The sequence below is a fragment of the Corvus cornix genome, chromosome 17 (assembly GCF_000738735.6).
Source record: "Corvus cornix cornix isolate S_Up_H32 chromosome 17, ASM73873v5, whole genome shotgun sequence".
Lineage (NCBI taxonomy): Eukaryota > Metazoa > Chordata > Aves > Passeriformes > Corvidae > Corvus > Corvus cornix.
Window position 1 is genome coordinate 5,653,581 of NC_046346.1, and position 26,320 is coordinate 5,679,900.

The 26,320-nt window shown below is 44.4% G+C and overlaps 2 protein-coding genes across 2 annotated transcripts; one reads left to right on the plus strand and one right to left on the minus strand.

Annotated features, from left to right (window-relative positions):
* Nucleotides 1-180: 180 nt before the first annotated feature.
* On the plus strand, nt 181-5,559 carry ZDHHC12 (zinc finger DHHC-type palmitoyltransferase 12). The gene is given in 6 exon segments (XM_039561789.1): nt 181-228; nt 230-281; nt 608-744; nt 1,677-1,763; nt 2,909-3,075; nt 4,209-5,559. Coding segments are annotated over 6 exon segments (786 nt in total). The 5' UTR covers nt 181-195; the 3' UTR covers nt 4,519-5,559.
* Nucleotides 5,560-7,056: 1,497 nt separating this feature from the next.
* Nucleotides 7,057-25,882, minus strand: PKN3 (protein kinase N3). Its single transcript, XM_039561787.1, has 22 exons — nt 25,790-25,882; nt 22,118-22,400; nt 21,432-21,580; nt 20,508-20,637; nt 20,190-20,341; nt 19,625-19,820; nt 19,148-19,336; nt 18,796-18,905; nt 18,174-18,317; nt 17,100-17,175; nt 15,478-15,664; nt 14,654-14,765; nt 13,749-13,825; nt 12,354-12,420; nt 11,694-11,785; nt 11,160-11,336; nt 11,010-11,072; nt 10,393-10,469; nt 9,743-9,885; nt 9,401-9,508; nt 8,761-8,841; nt 7,057-7,931 (listed from the first exon to the last, which is right to left on the minus strand). The coding sequence occupies exons 1-22, from the start codon at nt 25,811-25,813 to the stop codon at nt 7,719-7,721; spliced, it is 2,850 nt and encodes a 949-aa protein (XP_039417721.1). The 5' UTR covers nt 25,814-25,882; the 3' UTR covers nt 7,057-7,718.
* Between the last annotated feature and the right edge of the window lie 438 nt (nt 25,883-26,320).

Below are 26,320 nucleotides of genomic sequence, written 5' to 3' on the forward strand. Positions count from 1 at the left end.
CCCGGTTCACGGCGTGTGCCGAGCCCGAGACAGCAGAACCGCGCCTGGAAGCGAAGCGAGTCGCACATCCCCGCGGAGCCTCCCCCGCAGGGCTGGGCAGCCTTGGCCCCGCCTCGGGGCGCTGCCCGTGTCCCGTCCGGCCCTGCCACCGCTGCCCGGAGGCCTTCCGGGCTCCGCCGGGGAAGCCGGCCGGCGATGGGCCCCGGCGGGCGCTGGGTGCGGGCGGCACAACACAGCCCTCAGCGCGGCCGTGGCGCTCGGGCTCCTCCTGCACCGCACGGGTGAGGCGGGGAGGGGGCGGCCGGGGCCGGGCCGGGGCCGCTCCGCCCCCGGGGCAGGCGGAGGATGGGGATCGCGGCCGGGCCGGGCGGCCCCTGCGGGACACGGGCGATCCGCGCCCGGCCGCGGCCCGGGGGTGCCCCGAGGGCTGGGGGGGTCTGGGGAGCCCTTTCTCAGCCTCTCCTCTCTCGCCCCGCGCTCTTTCTCCGCCTGGTCTTTCCCCGTTTCTTCTTCATAGATTTGGGACCCTTTTGCTGAGGCCAGAGAGAAAAATCCCAGACTCTTCACAAGGAGCTGCTGCTCTCTGTCTTTTTTGGGTACCTTTCAGATCTGCACAAGCAAGAGGAGCGCGGGGAGCTGCTGCAGCCGCTGATCTTCGTTTTGCTGGTTTTATGCTCGGTCCTGCTGTACTTCAAGGTGTCTCTCATGGATCCGGGTTTTGTTAAGCCTGAAGAGGAAGTGAAGGTAAATCCCTCCATGAATAGAACAAAGTGGAGTAGCTGTAAAGTCCATAGGCTTTTCTACTTTTTCCACTCTGGTAGATAAGAGCAGTCTGACACAGTTTCTGTTGTGATGGCATGAAGGACACATGCACACACCGTTGGAGATGAGGACAGACTGTCTCACACTGGTATTTTGTAATAGCAGTAGGGTTTACAGGCTTTAAATGTGCCTTTCACACCACACTGCCCTTGTACGTGACTGTGCCATTTGAGCCCAAGTCCTCTCCTAGAGCAGGGGCTGCAATGCCCTGTGGAATGTATACATGACCTATTTTATGATAACCACTGATAAGTGGTACAAGTGCAAAAAAAAAGCCCCAAACTGAAGGGCAGGCTTGGCAGACAGTGCTCTCTGCAACTCTATTTATTGAACTCTTTATAGATTTGTTGCCCTCTCAGAGGACACGTCCCCAAACAAGTTACAGTGAAGTAAATGGAGATGCAAAGTTTCAGTAACTGATAGTTAAGTTTGAGGTTCACTGCCTTACAGACTGTGTAGGACAATAGCATTATCAATCTTAGTCATCCATCATTAATGTCAGTGTTGGCTGTGTATGACCAAGTAGCACTGCTCGTACTGAAAAGACATTGTTACTGTGTTGAGAAGTGAAGTGTAACCTTGGTTTTGTCCCAGAGTGTATCTTGTCCACAGTTATTTCTGCCTCTGTGCAAACATTCTTTGGAGGGTTACAGTAACTTTTTCTCTCTCACTGTACCATAACTGTCTGCAGCTTCTGTAGGAATTCTAAGGAATTATTTTCTTTAACCTTCCTAATGATAGAGATAACAAGCACTGTGTAACTGTCAAGTAAAAGGATGCAGCAGGATGGCTCAGTCATGCCGAGACAGCAGCCCAGGAACTCTCCTCAGTCCCTCCCTTTCTCTTTTTTGTAGGAAGGTGAGGATAAAGGACAAGGTGTGGTGATCCCTCAGATCCCAGGTGACATTAAGCTGCGGCGCTGTGGTTACTGCCTGGTGAAGGTGGGCATCCAGAACACACTGGAAGAGGAAGGGATGAGTGATTTGAAAGCTTATATTGTTGTTCAGCTGCTGTTGCTGGTGTTTTTCTGGTCTGTCATTGCTGCTCAGAGGAGGCAGGCAGATTGTGTAGCTACACAAGTAGTAGTGATAGACACTGGCACATAGGCCAGTTTTCCAAGGCTGAAACAAGTTCCTGCTGGCTTATAGAAACAAGAATCTTTTTTTGCCATGGGAAGATTGTATTCCATATTCTTATTGCCATGTCAGCCAGACCTTGCAGTACTGTCAAAGAAGTTATTTTGAAAATACCTTGATAGTCAGAAAGGCAGCTGAGTGTGACATGTGGGAACTGCTCATTGCTGTGAACTTGTTCCGAGGCCTTAAAACAACAAAACATTGGCCTGAATGATAAAAGACACCATGAAGGAAAAATTACAGCAATGAAATTAGCTCTTAAAACAGTTTGCCTAAAGCCTAGAAAGGCTTGGTTTCAGAGTGATCCCTATCAGTTTAATGAAATTAAGCATTACCCCAGCTTCCATAAATTCCTGAAGAGTATTTATCAGGAGGAATGAGCTTATTGCAAGAGGAAAAGCTGGCAAAGCATTTATACACTGCAGGGGACAAATCCTAGGAAGCACTACTTTTCTCAGCCAGGTCTTTCACCTTCTCTGTGCCTGGCAGTTGAGCTGTTTTCTGTGCAAGTATCTTGTACTCACATAGAGGCACTTCTCTGTGCATCCCCAAAAAACATCCCATCCCTGCCCACTCTGTTTGATAGTAGTGGTCCTAGTTTTTCACCTCAGTGCTGTGCTCATGCTTTCCTGACTACACTGATTGGCTTTGTCTCCCTCCTTGGCACGCTGGACTTCCTGTAATAGGTAGATAATAAAGAAAATGTGTAGATAAGAGGAGTGTGGGAGAGTCACTTAATTTGATTCCCATCCATTGGGGTCTTGACCAGGAGAATCACAATCCCTTTGATTTGTCTTAGCAATATTGATGTGTTGTTGTCTCACAAGGGAGTGTTTTAGGGACAGTATTGTGGAGAAAGACAGATTTGCATGATGTTCTCTTCTACCAAACAGGAGTGGGACAGCCATGAACTATAGCCAGTTTATTCTTTTTCTGATTGTGTTTTGCAGCAACCCATGCGAGCCAGGCACTGCCAGCTGTGCCAGCACTGCGTGCGGCGCTACGACCATCACTGCCCCTGGCTTGAGAACTGTGTAGGAGAAAGGAATCACCCCCTCTTCATAGTCTACTTGAGCGTGCAGCTTGTGGTTCTGCTGTGGGGAGGTCATGTTGCTTGGTAAGGCTGGGAGATGGCATTTGGACCTCTGAGATTGCTGAAAGTTGTGGTGCTCCTCAGGCTGGCAGAGAACATAGCAGTGGTTGGACTGGCTTTGGACCCTCTCTTGCATCCTGGAGCCCCCTAATCTTGAGCAGAATCTGATAATTTAGATTTCATTGTTCATTTTGCTTCAGTCACTGTAACATGATCTTTGTTTACACATTCAAGTGCTGGAAACTCCAACAGGGTTCCAGCTGTTCAGGAGAGGAGTCAACCCAGGCTGATTGTGTCTCACAGCTGTCAGGGGAACCAGCATCTTCTAAACTTAGATTCCAATCCCTATGGCACACTCTCTCAGGACTTCATAGTATATTAACTCTCTGTAGTAGAGGATTATCAGCAGCTCATTAGTTATGAATCAAACTTAAATGTGTCATCAGGTTTGTTTAGTTTATGAAACCTGGGGACCTGGGGGTACTTGTTGGCAGCCGATTGAACGTGAGCCAGCAGTGAGCCCAGGTGGCCAAGAAGGCCAATGGCACCTGGCTTGGATCAGGAAGAGTGTGACCAGCAGGACCAGGGAGGTCATTCTTCCCCTGTACTCGGCACTGGTGAGGCCACACCTCAAGTGCTGTGTCCAGTTCTGGGCCCCTCAGTTCGGGAAGGACGTGGAGATGCTCAAACTCATCCGGAGGAGGGCAACAAGGCTGGTGAGGGCCTTGGAACACAAGCCCTGTGAGGAACGGCTGAGGGAGCTGGGGTTGTTCAGCCTGGATAAAAGGAGACTCAGGGGTGACCTTATCACTCTCTACAACTCCCTGAAAGGTGGCTGTAGCCAGGTGGGGTTGGTATCTTTCTCCAGGCAGCAGCTTACAGAACGAGAGGACACAGTCTTAAGCTGCGCCAAGGGAAATACAGGTTGGATATTAGGAAAAAGTTTTTCATGTAGAGTGGTGAAGTACTGGAATTGTCTGCCCAGGGGGGTGGTGGAATCACCATCCCTGAATGTGTTTAAGAAAAGATTGGATGTGGCACTCAGTGCCATGGTTTAGTTGAGGTGTTAGGGCATGGGTTGGGCTCAATGATCTTAGAGGTCTCTTCCAACCTGGTGATTCTGTGAACTGCAGATTTATTTCTGTTTGAATTGAAAGGTCAGGCCTCTACTTTGAACAATCTCGGGAGTGGCTGCAGCACAACATTTTCCTCCTTGTGTGCTTCCTTCTGATATTCATATTCACCATTATGGTCCTGCTGCTGCTTGTTTCCCACCTGTACCTGATCTCATGCAACACCACGACCTGGGAGTTCATGTCACACCACCGCATCTCCTACCTGCGGCACTCTGAGCTGGAGAACCCCTTTGACCAAGGGATAATCCACAATCTCTGGAGATTCTTCTGTTCACGCCACCTCACTGCATGGGAGAAAATCTATTTTCACAAAAACAGTGAGCCTGTCTAGTCCCAGTGTGCCAACACACCTGGCAGGTTGCTGGGTAAAGCTTTGCTAATGCAATGGCTGCTGTTTCCTTGCACTGAACTTTTATACATCTTGGACTAGGCAGCCTGCTCCACAACCTGTTCATCTGCAAATTACATTTCAAGGAGAGTCAGGGTTATTTTTAAAATATAAATAACACTGTTAAAAGCAAGAATCCAGCCAGCAGAGCTGATTTTCAGACTGAGCAAAGTATCTCAAAAATCTGTTTCCTTTTGTTAAGTGGATTCACATCTCTCCAGAAGAAATGCAAGATTAGTGTGAGTATTCGTGTTCACTTCTCTTCTCCAAGGTCTCCCTCGCTTTTTGCTGCTAGGGAACAGCAGCAATTACAGATAAAACCAGCCAGGACCAGTGTAATTCCTGTGGCCTTTTTTCAGCCTAGTTCTGACTGTGAGAACTGCAGTAGCATCAGGCACGTAAGAGAAATATTTGAGTAAACATTTAGAGAGTCAAAAGCAAATTTTATTTTGTCCACATGCTTCAACTTAATGCTTTCCACAAAGACTTAAGGCTTAATACTGTTAATGTTCATGAGAAAGAGCTGTAAGACACCCAGTTAAGCTTATGAGATAATTAACCTGTACTTCGTGATGCCCTGAGTAGCTTCCTCACAGCTTTTTAACTTGATGGTGCTGCTAACAATTCACTGTTTTGAATCAAGTCAGTGAAGAATGATACCATCACTTTTCTTTGGACAGAAAAGTAATCCTTGGCTACTGAGTTATTTCTGCATTGTGCTCAGGCCTTTGCTGTAGCTCAGGAGAGAAGCAGTAGCAGAGGTGGGTACCTCATGCCTAACTCAAGTAACACTTTAATAAAAGAATACAATTTCAATGCAAGAGGAAAGCTGCCATGTCCTGGTTGATTAACTGAGATGAGAGATGCTGACAGCTTTCAGGACAGCAGCAAGACAACCTGTTTTCCATTGAAATAAAAGGTCATACTTCAGATTTCCATGGGGAACTAAAAGGAAGTTTGGGATGACTGATCTTAGCTTTAAAACAAAAAAGGCTGTGGTGTGAATTTTAGTCCTGACCATTTTCTGTTAAAAGAAAACCAAACAAAACAAGAAAAACCAGTGCAACAAAATTAGTTAAAATTATCTTGTGCCTTAATTTTCTTGGCTCAGGAATTAACACCAACTCAGAAGCACTCAGGGTTTAAAGCTGATGAACACTCATGAAAAGACAGTGTAGTTAACACCACAGCACAACAGTCCAAAAGCAGTTTAAGTGCAGCAAAAGATCCCTTTTTTGACCAGCTCCAGAGTTTGTAATCTGCAGAGTTTGGTTTGTTCAGGGTAGAAGCTCTATCAGAGGGATATCAGAACACTAAGGATTGTTTTTGTAACACTGCTACACTGTTCAGAAGGATTCTGCTGTTTGCTTGTGTTGCTGTGGTACCTGCTAAAGTGTGGATCATGTGTCACATTGCAATTCCTGGTTTTTCAGGTATCAGTCAAGTGAAAGTTCATCAGCAAGTACAACAGCTCAAAGTAGTTTTGCTCTGTTTGGTATTTCTTTAAAATGCACCTGGGTGTTAATTTATCTTTTTTTTTTTTTTACTCAACCATAAATTACAAAATAAAATATGAAATATGCATTTTTAAATTCTCTATGCCTCTCTCTTTGAACCCAAGTTCTATGTTTCACCTGTGCTAACAATCCACTGTGCTACCTCCCACTCCACAGTGGCCTTGAACTAAAGCCACAAAACACACCACAGGGGCCAACAGCAAATGCTACCACTCAAACAAGAGTGAGGAAAATGTGTATTCTGCTCCAAACAGGCCAGTGCACTGCCAGGGTGAGCGGAAGGTTGAAAGGATCTTTGTACACGGGAATTTTCAGAAGCAGCTATACTTGGCTCTGAAAATGGGAAATCTGGGTTGAGTGTGAAATATCCCTGGTTTGCACAAACAGAGCTCTTACCTCATTGAATCCTGAAGCACTGGGACCAGCCTTGGTTTAACAATTCCCTAGATCCTTGTCTCCAGCTACAGCACAGCTGCCTTAATCCCACTCCTGTCTCCATCTGGTGAAGACAAAGTGAAAGAGCAATGACTGTGTCCTTGTTTGCATCAGATGCCTTATCTCTAAAAACGCTTCCCTTTTTGCCCAATGAGCTAACATTATGAATTTAAGAGATGAAAATGTATCTTATCAAATATAATTACAAGATAGATTACAAGGCAATGAAGTCACCTTTAACTCGTTGATTTTCCAATACTGACTGTCATTACTTAGCTGTCCCCAAAAATGATACAGGATATATACACTGATAAAATCTGTGGAGAGATAACCTGATTGCAGTCATTGGTATATGACAGCTGATGACACCATGCAATATGTACAACACAGACAACCTGAGTGAGAAGGAAGAAACAAGGAAAATATTACTACTGGCATTTATGGAGAAAACTAAAATCCTGCCTGTTGAGCATTTTGGTTAGCCCTGATCTGAAAGATTCAACTGACACAAAGGAGATGAAAAGCTGAGTATTTTTCATATGGAAAGGTATCTTTTATTTTCAAAAAAGAAAAAAACAGGCAAAGCTGTGGGGTTTGGTATCATTAAAAACAATCGATAAAAGTTGGCATCCTTATGTAGAAAGACTTATTTTCCTTCAAATAAATGACTTGGATCATTATCAAACATCATTGTCTTGGTAGTGTTAAAATCCATTCATTGTCTGACATACACATTTTAATGAGTGGGAAATAGCATAAAATCATTACCAGGAGGGAAAGCTGCATCTCTAGAAAATGAGTGAGAGGTGGCCATTCCCCTACTATGCTACAACTTTCAAAAAGTCACACTACTTACTTAGGCTTTTGCAAAGAGTAACCTGGGTTGCAGAGATGATTTGATTTCATCAAGTCCAGCTTAAATTCCAAATTTCATCTACATTCAATGATAGAAGAAGATACATCCAGTCAAACATGAATTATTCCTTAAAGGTAATTGACATCCAGTATCCTTCCAACAAATGAGGCTGGAAAACCCACAGCAGGTTATCTCAGCTTGCAGGGCACCTCATCCTGGGGCCATCAGCACTACCTGTACTACAAATCCTGTTGGCTTTTCCACTGGCCCTGCAAAGTCTTCTCTATGCTCTCTCAAGGTGTTAACAATCTCTTCATGTTTTCATAGCACAGGAGTCACACATCTAAAAGGTGTCTGGAAACAAAGTCAAAGTCCTTGAAGACAGTCTGCTCCTTACGGGTTAGGAGAGAAACCTCCTCAGGAGGAGTAAGGATTGGCTTTTGGGAAGTGAACTCTTCATCAAAGTTGCTGATGTCGGTAGGATCTCTTAACGTGGGCACATAGGGGGGCTTCAGCCTCCTGGCAAACAAGGCATCCCAATCAATTCCCTGTAAGAGAAGGAAGGGAACAGGCCAGATTGACACAAAGATTATTTAAGAAATGTGAAAGTCGGAGGGAGAATTGCAGCCTCCCTTACAGATAATTTGCAACATGTCTTACTTCTACGAATTAAAAAAAAAGAGAACTGAAAAAAGGCCCAAAACAAACAGCACAGGAGGTACTGCAGAGATTCCATGCAGTGTATTTTACAGCTACAACTGTATTTAGGAGGGACAAAACTACAGCTCAGCTGTGGCCAGGTGGATCTGTGGATCCCAGCAATTTCTGCTGACATCCAAGTTCTTTCCTTGCTCCAGTGCAAAGCCAGACAAGGGTTATAAGGCTAAAAACTTTTGGCAGATGAGCAATAATGAAAAGGGATGACAACACCTTTACCTGGAACAGACACATACCCCTGACACAAAGCAATTTAACCTCCATTTCTCTTAAGAGTCATGTGTATCCTGCAAATGCAGGTGATCAAATAAGACTGATTGACAACTGCTGTCATTACTAGATAACATCTTTGATGCTGCAGTTTGATTTTAAAAGGAGTATTTGTTCATGTCTGAAGTTAGATACATTTGTACATAGAAGCAGCACGATCCAAAATAAACTGGCTCTGGAAGCATAAAGATCCCAGAAAACAGACTTGGGGGGTGTCATTTCAAGCAAGACTTGAAACACATATTCCTGAATGGAGCAATGAGGTGCAACAGAAACTATCACTAAGAATACCCTGATAACAAAGGAAAATAAGCCTCAATACCAACAGAGAACAAATCGCTCTCAGCTCAAACACAAGAAATATGGGAGAGGTATAAAGCAAGTTCCTACCTTAAAAAAGGGCTGAATTTTAATCTCTTCTGCATCTTTTTCCCCTGCTCCCAGTCTACGCTCTGGACATTTCCGAAGCAGCTGCAGAAGTATCAGTTCAAAATGAAACAATGGGAACAAGAATGGACAGAAATAATGTTCCAGAGAGAAAAAAGAAAGGAGGACTGATCCCTCAGTGTTTCCTCATTCTCACTTTGCACCAAGGTCATCATTTGCCAGGAACAGCTCAGACCTAGCTCCTTGTAAACAATTTGCCAACAGCAGTAAGATACCTGACATAAATTGCATGGAGCATCTCAGCTTAATTGTGCACCTGTGACTCTGGGGTCACATTAAAAACTGAATCCAGCCATCTCCACTGAATGGCTCTGACATTCCTGCCCTTGAATCAACACTTCTCTGTGCCATACTTAGCAGGAACAGTAAGCAGCCTGCTTAGTCATCCTTACAAAGAAGGATTACATTTATGTAAAGAGAAGGAAGGGAAAATATGTGCAAATTTAAAATATTTCCTTAGCCTATGTAGGCAGCCCCAGATTACACACACAAATGCTCTACAATCCTAATCAAGTCCCTCTGGATCCACTTACACAGTAAATGCAAATTCCTCAGGCTCCCAGAGACCCATCAAGCCCTTTACCTTACGGATTATGGAAAGTGCTTCAGTGGAAAGGAATCGTGGATACCGGACTTCATCATTGACAATGCTGTCAAAGACTTCCTCCTCGTCATCTCCAGGGAATGGTGACTGCAATTGGGACATTCTGTTATTTAATCCACATAGCACCCATTCCTCACTATTAAATAAGCATGAGAATACCAGGGAGTTGCATGGATTAATTACTGTTTGCCAAGCACTATGAATAAGAGAAATGTAACTGACGTACTAATAAAGAGTTGGCTACATTTAGCAAAATTTTACCTCAGGTGGTCAGGTCCCCAAGCCTGGTTAGTGAGATCCCCTGAGGGAAGGTGGCCTTACCTCACCAACAAGCATCTCATAAATGAGCACACCCAGGCCCCACCAGTCCACTGCCCGCGTGTACGAGATGTCTGTCAGCACTTCTGGGGCCAGAAACTCAGGGGTGCCACAGAAGGTGTTTGTCCGGTCTCCAAAACCTATTCCTGTAGGAAAAGGACACTTTGGTAAAATCCAGTACACATTCCTGAATGGACCTGATGCAGCCTCCTGAAAGCTGTAGTTTGCACCTGATGTTGTTACCTGGTCTAGGGGAACTGCCAGTGAGAAGTGTGAAACCTGAGGTCCCCAACAACTCCAAATAACAAATACACAGACAATGCTTAAACAAACGGCAAAACCAAGGGAACTTCCTGCACGTTCCACTGCTCATTTACTCATCTACATGTTTTATACTATCCTCTATTCTGTCTCCTTTGAACAAACGAGCACATTTTAAATGCTTTCATAAGTCTCCTGAAGATTACATGACAAGGTATTCTTCCCAAATTCATCATGGCCAGATAGGTGAGGGGTTTTTTTGTTGTTCAGCTTTTTTGGTTTTGTTTTAATCTTTAAAATGAGGATTAATACAAGTTACACATAAACATCTACTAAAGCCCAGATCCTAAACTGATCCTGATGGCTCAATTTCAGCTTCCCCAGTTACTCACCTTCCTTACACAAACCGAAATCTGCGATCTTCACAAATCCTTCAGCATCTAAAAGGAGATTATCCAACTTCAGGTCCCTGCAGGCAAAGGAGATGAAAGAAAACAGTGGATGAAGACTGAGGATTGCCACCCAACATGTTTTATTGCAAGAGGCAGAAGGTAGATGTTAATAAAGAGAATAAAATCTAGATTGAGTAAAGTCTACATTTTGTTTAATAGTGCATTATTTGGAAGATTCCCATTAATTGATTGATATTTTCCCCTAAACAAAAGGCTCACAAAGTATCTTGGAATTATTCATCTGGAAAAGAGCTCCCACAACAGCATGACAAATTACCTGACTATCCCAGTGAAAAAGAAAGCAGTGACCTACAGGTGCCCCCCAGAATGTATTGACATGCCACAGAGGATTAATCACCTGCAACATGCCAGATGAATAGCTTCTAGGTGACTTCCTCTACTGTGAGCACGATGAACATGCTGATAGTGACAGGGAAAATAAAGGCAGGCAGAAAGATTAGAAACCCCAGCAAGAGAGTGAGCTCCAGACACAGCTACAGGAAAAAACAACTTTCAAGTTGCTGAACTGTCTTATACTTGAGTCTCTGCTGCATTACCTATAAACAATTTTCTTCTCATGCAAGAACTGGAGCCCCAAGACTACACAGGCTGTATAAAACCTGAAAGACAGAAATAGTTATCAGGAAATAGATGAGATTCAAGTTAAAAATTTGTAGTGCCTGGAGACAAGACTAATTCTAACTCACTGTGCCATATGCTCTGGAAAGACATCTTCGTGTATGCGCATCATCAGATCCCCACCTGGAGTGTATTCCATCACAAAACAGGCATGGTGAGGGGTCTGGAAACACGCAAACATGTTCACAAGGAATGGATGATCAGAAGAATTGACCACCTCAAATATTCGCTTCTCACAGTTCAAGCTGCCAGGATTCAAAGAATGAAAGTGTCAGCATTAAACAGACTCAGCAGACTGTTTTGAGAAAGAGAGGACGAAGAAGAAAATCTTCACATCTTAAGTTAGAGAAATAAAAAGGGAGGGCTAATATAATACTTATATACTTCCAAACCCTGAGTTTTAGAGTGTTGTTCAGGTGTCATTCTTACAAAAGTTAGACACCATTCTAAGTTTCCCTATTTCTGATTTTAGTTATCCAAGTCTTAAGGTCACATTTAACCTTAAGAGTACCACAACCAGTACACACCGTACCTGCTAACATTTGATTACAGTGGTAGTAATGTAGCCTCTGGCAACAGTACCATGTCTAAACAAAGCTCACCTATCAATTTCATCTCTCCTAATAATGTCTTTTTTCTTCAAGGCTTTGATGGCATACAGCTTCCCAGTTGCCTTGTATTGGGCCAGCAGTACCTGAAAGACAACAGAAAAGCTGTACTTCAAACAATCTCGTATTTCCTTATCGGATTACTTTAACTCCAATTGATGCCAACTATTTCCATCAACTCCAGACAGTCATCCTCAAAACCAAACTCAAGGAACTTGAGAAACAGAGCACTTCTGTTTTGCTCCTTGTGCTGCAACAGTCCAGAAGGATGTCAGTGTAAGTTATGTCCCTCTCCCAGACAGTACTATCACAGCTGGCCCAGTGCTTTAGGAGCACCTCAGAGTTCTCACAGAAGGAGCTATGCACAGTTTTGGGAATGGAGCTCTTCCACTAGTGATCCTCATGAAAGGAATGGTAATGGTGTGCTTTGATTTAGCACTCTCAGGACAGCTTTCTCCAGGCTTTGAAGTCACAAATCTTCAGGAATTTTGACGGTTAACAAGAGTTATCAGCTGCTTGTGTGGCTGGGCTGGGTTTGTTCCGTATCTGCACTGCAACAAATCTCTCCTGTACTGCAGTGTTTCTATTCAGACCCCCAGGCAGAGCCCCACTGTCACAACCACTGCCCTCCTCCACAGTGTGCTTCTCTACTACCTTTCCAAAGTGGCCACGGCCCAACATAGCGATGCAGTGAAAATCCTCGAGCTGAACTGTCCTTTTCCTGCAGAAAAACAAAGAGACAGTACCCAAGAGATGCATGAGCAGATAACAGAGGAGTGTGTGTTTGCATCAAGGAAAGAAGCTCTGTATAGCAAGAAGGAAAGCAAACAGCTGTGCCAACCATTCCTCACCTAGTCCTGACAACTAAAGCTTGTGCTGCTGTTCTGCCACTTAAGAAAGAAGAAGGTAACCCTGATGTAGGGAAAGTGCTCCCGGTGGCAGCAGTCTGACTTCCATGTGTACTAGCAACTGGAGAAACAATTCTGACTCTTCTAGGCTTGTTTTCTCTGTTACTTTCCATAACAGGATTAGTTCCTCTCCACTCCCATCCTTGGGGTAGGAAAACTCAGTTTCACCTACACTCCTTTGAGCAGGCTCAGCAGCAACTGTAATCAGACATGAACATGCCTACAGTGCTAGGAGGACAAGGGTGTAAGAAGAATAGACATTCTCAATGGAAACTGGAACTGGAAATAAAACACACTGAGACAACAGACAACATGCTGTTGGAAGAAAACAGCTGAATAAAGAGATGCCATAGAATGTAATGTCAGCCACAAGGTGTTATCAAGGAAATTCAGGCTAGAGAATTGCTAGTAAATAATAACAATAATAAAAAAACCCAACAAAACTATCCATACACTAAATGCTTTATTCCAGGATCATTTTTAAAAGGCAACAGACACTCCATACTCCTCCAGTAAGTGAAATGAAGAGCTGAGTATCTGTCAATGAAGATTTTGCTATTCCTGCTTTTTCAGTCAGTCTTTGTTCAACAATAGTAAACTGGTTTTTTACTTGTCTTGGGTATATTTACTGCTGTGTATCCCTGTTACATACAAAATATGTCTGTGTAAGTGCCATAGATTATAATCAACTTCCTGTTTTATGCCTCCCATTGTAATGAGAGGCAATGTATTACAAATCAATAGAAATAGAAGAGTGTGAGGGATGCCAAAAGTAGTTCTGGAATGTATTACTTAGAACACAGACACATTTAAATATACTACACCATAATACTTCAAACACAAGGAAGCACTTGAAGACAGCTAAATTACTTTATCTTCCACTAAATCACCTCTTACACTGCAGTGCACAATCTATCAATAGGCTCACTATTTGGGTTAATGAGCAGATAAGACACGGCAGACATTTAGACAAGTGAAGTTCAGAGCAGATTTTTCATTGTGTTGTCCACACTCAGCATTAAGAATTTGCTGCTGAGAAACCAAAGCACACCTTGAGCAGAATTAGACTTCATGCTCAAAAATTTCAACCCAGTGAGTCTTTAATCTGTGACCTGAGACAGCCCATGCTATCCACAGTTACCTTGGAGACGCTGGGATTGGAAATGCTGTTACAAGAGAGCTGCAAGACTTCTCCTCAACATGTAGCCTCTTCAGGCACTAGGAGGAGAAAGAAAAATACAGTGGGCCATCTTCTGAAATCACCAAGTCTAACCTGAACACCTGAATCCAACTTTTCTCCTCTGTCAGGATCCAGCATAACCATAGACTAGTTCTTGCAGATGGTCATTGCCTCTGCTTGGAGGTAAGTAGCATAGAAAGAGATTATCTATGAGCACACAAAACTATTTCCACAATAATTTTTATAGGGTCAAATCTTTTAAAACAAACACTTTTAAAAGTCTAGGATAGAACATTTCCTTCCTAGAAAATGGCATTTTCTAGGAAGACTCTATTCAAGTCTTCTATTCAAGAGTCACAATGATCAAAGAATGCAGTCCCCTCTATCACAAAAGTCAAATGAGAAAGGGTAAAATATGGTAGAACAGGTCATTTTACTGCTCAAAGCAATTTTCCTGCTCCTTCCTATCAGAAAAGTAGAGCTGCTCTTGGTTTTGCCCAGTTTCTTTAATGACAAAGAACCTCATCCACTCCTGAAAGCCTGCTGACCCTCCTTCCCTACTTCCTCTGCGCAGTCTGTTCTGTACTCTTGCCTTGAACTCCCAATGCTGACCTACCTCCCATTTTGCTTCTCCAAGAAAAGCAAGTTATAATTTAAAAAAAAGAGGGGGGGGAAAAAAGTGCAACTCTTTTTGAGGACTCCATGCCAAAATGGCTCACTAGATTCTGAATCCCTGGAGATCAGCCTGCTAACGAGGCACCTGCCTAAAGTATAGTGAATTTCTTCAGTAATAAGTAAAGAGGAACAGAGCCTTGAAAGCACACCAGCCAGCAAAGACAACTCTCCCAATTAGCCCAGATGGTTACCGGAGAATCTGCAGGAGATGGCGTTGATTCCTTGGTATTGGCCATCAGAAAAAGGCGTGGAGGCTTGGGTGGTGCTTCATCAACAAATGTAAGCTTAGCCACAGGGAAGTCACTGCATTTGTAAGACAGAATTGAAGGAGATTTTGCCTTAGGGCATTGTACACAGACACCTTTGCATCACCTCTGCTGTGTTAGCTCAGTCCAAATCACTGGACAACAGAACTCCCTGACTCACACAAAGAGTCTCTGAAGTACCAACAAGACATACTCTCTCCTAAATTAATTAAAAGCTGGTTAGACTCACATTCCAATACTGGCTCTCTGATGCTATAAAATTAATGAAACACAGGTATATAGAAATAAGTCAAGAATTTAAAGGAAATCTTGCTTTTAAAAGCAACACAGTAGCTGAGTCTTTTTTTTTTTTTCTTTCCTAGGTCCTGTGCATCAGTGGGAATTAGCTTTTTAGAGAAGAACTGATTCAATTTAAAAAAATTTATTTTGGGGGAAATTTTCTTCTATAGCACATTCAAAATCTCAGCTATGTCCATTCTGAGTGCTACTTTACTCATGAAAGCAGAGTGCATTTTTATCACAACAATCACATGCTGACCTGGCATAGATCAGCTTTGTACTGGTGAAGACATTTAATGAATGGAATTTTCTTTCCTTTAGAGCACAGAAACTGTACATCTTTTTTTTTTAGACAGATACATTTTTGTCATCAGCATCTTCCTCCACCTCAGTGAGGTGCAACAGAATTTTAAGATCTACCCTACACCCATTCCAGAGTGTTACACAACAACACTCACAACATCACTTACCTATTCAATTTGGATACTGAATCACCATGACTTTGTGGGGAAACTGGAGGAAAGTCTGTGTGATTGGGATCATTAAGTGGGGGACTCAGAGTGCTGATGGAACTACAGGGAGGGAGGAAACTCATCATCAGGCGACCCCAAGCTGCAACATTCATGTTCATTTGAGGAGCTCGGAGAAATTCCTTCCCTGAAGGAGTCAGAGTCAAAACACCAGTGAGATTACAACACACAAATTATAGTCTCATGTAGTGTTAAACTATAGTTTTCAACCAAACACCCAGAGGTTACCCCAAAAGGGTAGCTCACCCTTGGGAGAAGGGGCTTTTCTTCAGGGAATGAAGATTAATAATGATGATGATGAAACAGATCTGCTATTTCATCTAAGTTCAGCTCCATATAATATCATAACAATCCTCAAGTTGAAACTGAATAGAACTTTAAAAATTGATTTTACTTCAAGTCAGGTTTTCTTCTCTTTCAACACTACATTTTAATGATGCAGCCTGTTAACAGGAAGTTTCTAAAAATGTGTTAAAAAGAGTAAAACATTTGGGATATTTTCATTATTTTTACTACATCCTGAAGAGTAGAAATATAAAATCTCATTTATCCCCAGTGTCACAAAAGCTCAGTATGTAAAGTTTCACCTTATTCAGCTTCACAAGAAAGAATTTGCAGAGAAATAAGAAAGTATGCAAGTTATTCCAGTCCATAAATCTCATAAATCTGAGATGCCAGCTCTAGAAACTTGATAGACAGTCAGTAGCCTGTTCATGTTACAGTGTTCTGTAATTCAGAGTTTTCCAGAAAACCTTCCAACATCTGTTCATCAGTAACAGCATGGCTGGTTAAATTAGTACAGTTTGAGTCCTGGATCTTCTCATAAAATTGTGGAATGGTTTGGATTGGAATCTTAATGATTTGTATTGGGATCTTAATGACCATCTAATTCCAACCCCTTGCCATGGGCAGGAACACCTTCCACTATCACAGGTTGCTCCAAGCCCCATTCAACCTGGCCTTTGACTCTTTCAGGGATGGGGCAGCCACAGCTTCTCTGGGCAACCTGTGCCTCACCACCCTCACAGGGAACAATTTCTTCCCAATATCCCATCTAATCCTGCCCTGTCAGTGGGAAGCCATCCTCCCTTTGTCCTGACACTCCAGATCCTTGTCCAAAATCCCTCTCCAACTTTCTTGGAACCTCTTTAAGGCACTGGGAGAGGCTCCAAGGTCTCCCCAGAGCCTTCTCTGAGCTGAACAGCCCCCATTCTCTCAACGTGTCTCCAGAGCAGAGGGGCTCCAGCCCTCTGAGCATCTTGGTGGCCCTCCCTGCTCCAAGAGGTCCATGTCCTTTTTATGCTGGAGGCCCCAGAGCTAAGAAGTCTGTTAAATAACTAGCAATTAAATCCTCCCAGCAATGTTAATTGTGAGTAGCAACACCACAATACCACATTACAGATGGTGCTGCAGCCAGGCTGCCTGGCCCTTGTGACTGAACAAACTTTCACATACACAGTAATTATCCAGAGTTCAACATCTCTCAGATTGAGTAGGACAGGAGAACCTGCTTCTGCAAACCCCTGCTCTCACTCTGGACAGTCACTTCTCCAGCACCTCACCTTTCTGTTTGGGAAAAATGCGCTTCTGTCGCTGCAGTTTTGGCTTCCTCTCAATGACAGGATTACAGAACATCACCTGTCAAAGAAACAAAAGGGATTTGTCAGGATTCTCCATTTAAATTGTAAACCCAAATTTTCACACATGCCTGTTTTCTCATCAAATTCTCCATTCCTATCTGTTTGGTAAGTTTTGAGTCACTCCCAGACTCCAGACTCTCTTATTACAGATTCGCCCTATAATCAGCTGCTACTTCAGTTGTGGGTTTAGAGGTTGAAATTATCTGCTACCTGAAATTCAGAAAACTCTCAGCGTCACTTAAAGCACGTTACCTGCTGGATCCCAGAATTAAGACCAATTTGTATCCCCCAAAAACTTTATCTAATTTGTGAAGCCATGCATGCAGAACACACCCATGTGTAGGATAACAGACATAGTGGTTCATGGCACAGAAGTAAAAACAAAAAAAAACCAAAACCAACTGCCACAAACTAACCACAAAAAACAAGAAGGCAGGGAGAGGAGGCAAATTTTGGTATATGAGGTCCAGATCCTACTTGGGAATGTTAACCACAGGAACTTTCATCACAACACAAAGGAGAAAATACTGCGGCTTTTAAGGGATTATCGAGATAATCTCTACATTGATGGTACTTCAAACTATTATTAGCCTCAGAAAGATGATAAAATAAGCATAGCCAGAGGGAGTTTGGATCTCTGATTCTAAAGTCCCTCTGATTCAGTCCTGATCATTAAGTCATACGTTTAATTAAAGTGCCACAGATGACTCATAATGAAAGCAAATAAAAATGAACTGATTTCACAGCACACACACACATAATTACAGCGGAGCAGCTGAAGAGTCACTCCAGGCTGTGGCACGTGCACATCTATTGTATCATGTTGTTCCTTATTCTTATATGGGCTATTGATGCAAGAGGGTTTCAGGTATCACTCTACCCTTCTAGATTATTGCTCCTTCCATTCCTTGTATTCTGGGTTGAAAAACTGCTTTCAGGGCAGACACCTTAAACAGACAGAATTCTCTGAAAAGGAAACAAAGCTTACATTTATACCTCTGCAAAAAGCATTCCTTGGGGCTCCAGCGAGAGGCACATCCCATGACGTTCATTATCAAGAAAATCATCCAAACGTAAAAACTTCACTGCACAGAGTTCTCTCCAATCTCTCCAATAAATCGCAATTTCTAGCTCACGAGACTGGTGGGATGAGTGAATGGTGGGGGAGAAAACAAAGGCAGAATAGTTACATACTGCTCCATGCTCTGGAAATGACACATGCATTTGTAAAAAAATAAAAAATCAGTTAACTAAAGAGTATGCATAAAAAACTTCTTTAGTCCTTCTGTTCCCTGCTTTTGATGTTTTTTGATCTTAGCTACAGACCTTCTTGGAGGTTGCTCTCTTGACTCCCCATTTAGAAATCCCTAAGAGCCATTTTGCTGATAAGATGAAATAATACTGCTCAGATAAGGAGAGAAGGACAACAGATGCTGTTCAAGCTGAATCTCTGGCAGAGATGCTCTGCCTTCAGGGGAAGGCTGAGCTAACTGGCACATCAAAGGACATGGGGACAGCAGCAATATGGGGTTGAGCTAAGTGGAATGGCAGCTAAACAAGCAAATCAGGTAAGGTTAAATGGAAAAACAAACAGCACATGAATCTGGGGCAGACCTACCCGGTCCAGCTCAATGACAAAGCTCTGGTCCCATGCCTGATTATTAACTGGTCCCCAGTTTGTTTGGCCAACCACTTTATTGTCCACTTTGAGCACAGCAAGGACCTCATCTGCACAAAGGAGGAAACATGGATTATAACCTCTTACCAAAGAAAATCTCTCATGCTGAAGGTGGACATCCCAACCAATTTCCAGAGAGTCCTAGGAGGACCAGGCATAATGCAATTCATTCTCTCTCTTAGTTTTGCAGCGATCAGGTTTCTTATAACAACACTCATACCAGGCTGACCCAGTGAGAAGCCCCCTTGCTCCAATATGCCACCAGCAGGTCAAAAGGGAACCCTGTACTCACTACATGGCTCTTCATTCCGGTATTTTCCTGCAACACCACGGCCATGGATGCCCAGGCCAACTCGTGTCCGGGAAAGGGACCTCAAATCACTTGGACTGCCACAGATGGGAGAAGAACTGGTCATTCGGGAACGTCCTGGAACATTTTCCAATAGATCCTGACACCCCATCAGTCTCACTTCCAGTGTTCCTGAGGAATTTTAGGAGAACAAGGAATATTATTATGTAAGAGATAAAGTGATTCCAGTCAGCCTGCCCTCAAAGTGGTCCCAGAATTCCTCAGATTCATGATTTCGTAGTTAACAGTTTAAATTGACTCCAGATTAATAAACTGCAAGTCCGTGTGCTCAGAAAGCTCTGCCTGGCCCAGAAGACAGAAGTCCAGCTCCTAGAAAATCCAATGTCCATATAACAATGATGAGAAGAAATAGAATTCATTTTTCTCCTGACAACAACATGTCATGCAGGTTTTCTTTACCTGTAAGGGCTGTAGGTTTGATGACTGAAGTGGGTTGGATGCTGCCATGCTGGGCTCCCAGGGAGGAAGTGTTTACTAGCTCCTGTTTGATGAGTGCTCTTTTTGGGTGATCAGGTGAAAGCTGACTGAGCTGACGTTCCAGGGAGAAGCGCAGCAGATCAATCTTCTGAGAGGACTCTTGCAAACGACCCTGAGCCTACCAGTATGGAGGAGAACAGAACACAGGCAGAAATTTTTCATGTAGAACCTCAGACCAGAGGTCTTTATGAACTAGAGTAAGCTTAGAAAAACCCCAACAAGACAACATCTTGCTAATACAGGACAAAGATGAAATATTTTCCCATAGAGCTTGAACCCCCATCAGTATCACTTCTGAGGTTCCAGAGGAATTTCACCAAAGCAAGGAATGCTATCCCTAGAAGGGCAGGTGATCCCAGTCTGTCTCCACAGACAGACAGGAAATTCCTAAATTAGTAACGTGATTAACCCTGCTCATTCATGCTAAATCACTAATGTGGGGGCATGAAACCACCCTCTCAAGAAGGCCTGAGCAATGTCTGCTTACCTCAGCCAAAAACTTGCGATCCTGTACCCGACTCCCCCCCAGGATCTTCAGCACATTTTTTGCCCCCTCCGCTACAGCAGCCTCAATGCGCAGGTGATGCCTCAGCTCCTCAATCCGCAGCTCCAAAGCACTGATGGTGGTCCCCATCCTCACTGGCCATTTGGGAGGTAAAACATGGTGTCATGGTTTAGCATAGTTTGGGTTTTTAATTAAGGAGGGGTTCCATCATTTCAAAGACGAAAATCAACCAAGTACTGTGGATCTTAGGGCTCTGTCTGCATCTGTTGTGGGCGGTATCAGTTACTTAAAGCATGTTACCTGCTGGATCCACTGTATCTTCCATCCCTCCTGCTGACTGAGATACTTTCACAATGTGCATGCGGATTATTTCAATCTTTGTCTTGCTGTCCTGGAGCATCTGCTGAGCTGTAGCCAACAGCTTCCGCTCCTGCCAAAAGGAATCAGATGCAGAGAGAGAACCATGATCACTAAAAATGGGTGATGATGATATGCTCACATATGAGGGTGAGGTGGTACTTGCACAAAGGGTCATAACTGACTCTGAAATGGAATACACAAGTGGTTATGTAAAGGAGGCACCACTGAGGATCAAGGACTCTGAGATCACAATCTCCATTCGCAGAGGGAAAGGACAGGTCAAGGACATGCCCAGTTAATACCAAACCCTGCAGTCACAGACTTGTTATTCCCTGGTTAACTGTGCTTACAGTGTTCTGTGAGCAGAGGTTTTGAACAAATAAAAATATCACAGCCCTCTTACACAGCTGGTCTTACTGAATTAAGCTTCATAATAAGCTTGAATTTGAAACGTTTTAAATTCTCTTTTGACTTTTAAATATGATGATGCCAAACTCAAAAAATGAGATGAATGTGAATCCAGTAAACCTCTGAAAATTTTTCTCACATAAAGAGATACCACATGCTGTGCTTTATCCTGAACAACTCGGTGATATCAAAACATTACACCAACTAACTGAGTTACAACATCAATGCTTTCTTAGCTTTCTTTCCTCATCAGTGACTTAATGTACCTCTTATACCACCCTTATGTGCTGTCATTATGCTGAGACTCAAAGTACAGAGCTAGGATTCAGGCAAACAAACTTTGCAAACTAATTTCTCTCCCACATCAATTATCGGAGAGAGATTTGTGTATGGACTTTAAATACAAATTCTGATCCAGTAATCCATGTTCCCAAATGGCTCTTTATTCCTGCTTACCTTGGATGTTGAATACATTTGGATCATGTTCTCAGCTCCTTGTTTCACTTTCATTTCAACATGCAGCTGCTTTTTCAAAGCTTCCACCTTCCTTGCCATGGGGTCTGGGTTTCTTTCCCAGAGGCAGGGATCTGGAGATACAGATCCACCTGCACAAACAACACAATCAATACCATTAGTCATCTTGTCTAGTTTCATTTCACTGGGTTATAGATTTCCTCTGCAAAGGAAAGTTAGGCTATAAAATAGGGTAGAAAAAGGTCTTGTCTACAAAACTGACTGGGAAACACTTTCAAATGAAGCTCAAGCTCCTATCTGTAAATATTTCTTAATTTATCAATGAACCTGTCCTAACAAGCACTCTTCCAATTTTATACTGATTCATCCTGTAAAATACTTGGATGTTCAACTGCCCAGAAACTCTATTCAAATCTCCTCAATTCCACCTACAACCTACTCCTAAGTATTGCCCATGCCCACCACTCTCAGCTGATTTTCTCCCTACATCTCCTTTCACCTTTATTGCCCCATTCTGAACTTTTTACACCACAGATTATTTCATCAGCTAAATACCAAGAAGCTCCCACTACTCATGAGCCCTTGATAGACAACTATATCAATTCAGTATCTATAGAGACTGAAGCACTGTAACAGAATTTTCCAGTCAATCATGATCCAAGACCTACCTGTCGTACCCTCCTCTTTGTCTGTTATCACAATCCTTGCATTGAGCTCCTGAAGTTCCCAATGCAGCTGCTCCAGTTTTCGGTTGGAAGATTTCAGCACGTGCTCGATGTGAACGAGATTCTTTCTGTCCGTTGTCGCTTTGCGCAGGTTTTCTGCTCCCTCTTTAATCTTCAGTTCTTTCTGTATAGCCCGGCGAAGCAGTTCCTTCTCACCCTCCAGTTTCTGCTGGAAGCTTGGATCCATTAAGTTCACTCCATTGCCCAGCTGCAAGAGAGAGCTGCCCTGCAGCCCAAGAGCATTGAGCAAGAGGATTTCAGAGATAACACGTGTCCAAACGTTTTTACAACACAGCAGCAATATCCTCATAAGATTCCACTCCTTCATTTCACTCAGAAATTCTGAAGTCAATCTTTTCACCAATTTTTCAAGAAGACAAACCTACGTTTCAATTGCAGAGGACAGAACACAACTTTGATCTTAACATGCCTTAATTTGGTTTTAAACCATAATGGAGAAAAACCTTCATCTTACTCGTCCCCTTGTTATTTAATGTCTACACACATCTTTGTTCTTCAAGTATCAAAGCCCAGCCAATATTTGCTGTTGTTCTGATCAACATTAACTTTTACCAGTATGATGTTGTAGATACAGATTTTTATCTGATTATGCCTTGATGCTGACTGCTCAAAGACACATCTCAGCTAATCTGTTAGAGCTTTTAGGAATGCCACAAGCATGTGTTAACCCTCAGCTGTTGTCTCTGAAGAAGAAATATGCAAGCCCTACAGCTGTTTCTACAAATGAACAAGCAAAAGAGTAAGTCTGACTGTCTGCTGTGCCTGGAAAGGTGAGCAGTATCTCGATCTCTGTTCTCTAAATGCCACGTTAAACACTGATTATTTTGAGCAGCATTAGTGGCATTCACGCTTGTCCTGGGCTTTGTTTTACATAATTTCCAATACTACTTGTTCTAGTGATACATGGCTCAGCAACAGCTCTGGACAGAGCTGCTCTGTCACAGACTCTGGACATACCCAGTTTGGGCAGAGCAGAGTTTTATCTCACTGCCCAAATAAACACTGGATTCAGACAGGAGCTGCAAAGCATCCCTAAGGGTGCTACCCAACACCAGAACAGATTCAAGCAAGAGCTTGTGCTTCTCTCTTCAACAGGAAGAGGAGCTCTAAGGCATCCAATGGATGCATTCATAACCTCACATTAATGACTCACACCCATTGCTTAAATGCAAAAGAAATGGTCAAACACTGCTACAGTAACTGGCTCAACATCAGAGAGCACATCAGTGCCTAAAGACAGGGTTCGGGAATCCCAACTTGCTTTCACACTGTGTCACTGGTTGACCACATTTCCAACAACAAACCACACTGGCTTTGTGTTACTCATGTACATTAATACACTTCCAGAGTGTGCTGTGCATCCAAAGCCTCCTCCAGAAACAATTACTTAATCAAAGACCCAACCAAACACCCTTGATAAGTTTTTGCTACAATTTCAGTCCAATAGTACATAGAAAAAGGGAAAAAATCCATTTTAAAAGTCGGCCTAAATCCAAGCTTTGGCCACAATAGCCAAAATAGGAGTTGGTCAGATTGGTAACAAAACAAAAAGGTTCATATTAACATCCTGATTCCAGGAAGTTCTCGCCCAATTAGTAAAGCCAGGAACTAAGCCAGAGCTTTGAAAAACATCCAAAGTTTTGTGAGGAAGAACTTGAATCACGGAGTTCCTGAGTCACAGGCAACCTTTACCAGCCCTAAGCTGGAAAAATCAAAAAGTTCTTTATCCAGCCTGGAGCAAGTTACTAAAAGGAGTTTGATTGGCACAATTCTCATTTAAATAACTAATAAAAGCACATAGATTCATCTTCTATCCAAACTGTGCAAATGGGTGTAAGAAATTCCCCCCCTGAATCCACTCAGAGCAAAGGAATGAGCAGTGGTACAACAGTAATACCAATAAAAGGTGCTGAATATGAAGCTGTGGGTATTGATTCAGAGAACAGATACAGTTTCAGCAGTTCTCAGGTCAATTTTCCTCCCCATCAGTCTCTGCCAAAAGCTAATCTGAATATCAGTTAATGCAGCCTAAATTTCGAAATATATTTAGAATGTAACCATGACGTGTTTCACTTCCCCATCTTCCCCTCTGTGGATCAGAGGGTGCCATAATGTCAATGTTGTTTGCACCAGGAAGATAAAATACTCCATTTTTGAGAAGCATGGGAAAGACAAATTTGCATTTGGGTTGATCCATTTTGCCTTCTGGCTCAGGAATTTCAGTGGGGTGTCAGGACACTGCCACAGCCTGTGCTGCAGCTGTTCTTGGGTTCCCTGGGAAGATCATTCTCCAACACAATCCTGAAACGCATTTACAGCTTGCAGAGAAATACCCAAAGTAGCTCAAATTGGATTGCTTTTGGCATTTGTAGTGAGGCTGCCGGAGCTCACCCAGGGCTTCTGCTAGGCTTGTGTCATGCTGAAGTGTCCAGACTGCTTTCTAACTAGCAAAAATTCCAGCAGTATCAGAGCTACACTTAATCCTTTGGATTGCAGCCAGGGAGATCCCATCCCATCAATTATGCCCAGTTTGGAAATGAGTTTCACCTGCACAAAGCCCAGAGCAGACCTGGCCTTTACACTTTCACTACTAACACAGAAATTTATTTATAATTTGATTTAATAAGCCAGTGGTGAGGATGCCATCCTCCCTGCAGCCCAAACATTCCCAGGACTTCTTAAATCCCATCTTTCACAGCAACTTTGTGCCATAGGGATGAGGCCCACGTCGGGGAGCCTTGTGCCAGCCACATTCATGCCTTACAAGAAAAAGCCACGGCTAACGTAGGAAAAGGGCACTTGTGGTCCTGCCTGGAGCCCTCCCAGCTCCAAGGCTGAGGGTGGGAAGCAGCGAGCCGAGGAAGCACGGGAATGGGAAGAACCCGGTCGGGCGGCAACCAGCGCTCTTTGTGTCGGTCTCTCTGTCCCTTCTTTCCCAGATTAGGCTTGAAACTTTCGTCTCAAGGGAAGAGGGCAGGACATCTCCCCTTCTCCGGGGAGCTTGCTCCAGACACGAATGTTTTCCCAGCACGGAGCCTGGCTGCCCTCCCGGCCCCGCGCCAGCCCTAGCAGCCGCCTCGCCTCCCACACCTCCTCGACACCGAGAGATTTCCTCAGCGGACACCAGCTTGGCCCGAACTCCATTTCCCTGAGGCGAAGAGGGACATTTTTAGGGGATCTCACCAGCTTCCCACACCCTCTCCCACTTCCTTGGGGCGCGGCCATGCGAGCGGAGGGGGAGCGGCGTGAAGCCCCTCACCGCAGCCGCCTCTGCGGGGGCTCCCGGCGGAGCGAGACACAGGATTTTCCCGGCGGGGGATGAAGGGAGGGACCCCCAAAGGGCACAGGGACTCCCAAAGGGCGCCGGACCGCAGTACTTTCCTGGCGGGGGGATGGATGGAGGGACCTCCGAAGGGCGGAGCGGTGCTTTCCCGATGAAGGACCCCCGAAGGGCGGAGCCGGGTGCGGTGCTTTCCCGGCGGGGGATGGATGGAGGGACCTCCAAAGGGGACAGGGAACCCCAAAGGGCGCGGGAGCCGCCCTCCCTCAAGGCGTAGCTCGCCCCGCTGTCACCCCCAAGCCCTCAGCGCTCACCTGCGGGGTCGCCATTGCCGCCATTGCTCCGCCCGGACCGGCACTTTTCAAACTCGGCGGTCCCGGGGCCGCCGCCAGCGCCCTCTCGCGGGGCGGCCCTGGGGAGCCGCCGGCGGGCGGCCCTGGGGAGCGGGACAAGGAGCGGGAGCCGCCCTTCCCCACACGGCCTCGGGGCAGCCGCCGCTCCAGCCCCCGGCTGAGGCGGTGCCACCGCCCCGAGGGGAAACGCGCGGACGCGGAGGTACCGCACATCGCCCGCCGGGGAAGGAGAGGCTGGAGAGAGGCTGGAGGGGTCAGTGCCCGAGGTGGCACAGAGGCTGCGGGTCCGTGCCGAAGGCAGGGGACGGGAGGCACAGCGGCAGATCCCCCGCTCCGTCCCTCTGGAAGCCCTGAGCAGAAACCCCCGCGGGTTGCCCCAGCCGGGGCCCTTTGTGCTGGGGCCATTGGGTGGTTCCCAGGTTTCAGTTCTCCAGATGGGCTCGTGACCGGCCTTTATCCGTAGGGGAACCAGCGAAGTGCAGCTCTCCTTAG

What these genes read in the sequence shown, in the direction of transcription:
- PKN3 (XM_039561787.1), bottom strand. Translation starts at nt 25,813, where the DNA reads ATGGCGGCAATGGCGACCCCGCAG. An exon ending in AGGAGAGATGAAATTGATAG is followed by an intron (nt 11,337 to 11,693) that starts GTGAGCTTTGTT and finishes GAATCCTGGCAG; the next exon opens with CTTGAACTGTGAGAAGCGAA. An exon ending in CACTTTCCATAATCCGTAAG is followed by an intron (nt 8,842 to 9,400) that starts GTAAAGGGCTTG and finishes ATACTTCTGCAG; the next exon opens with CTGCTTCGGAAATGTCCAGA.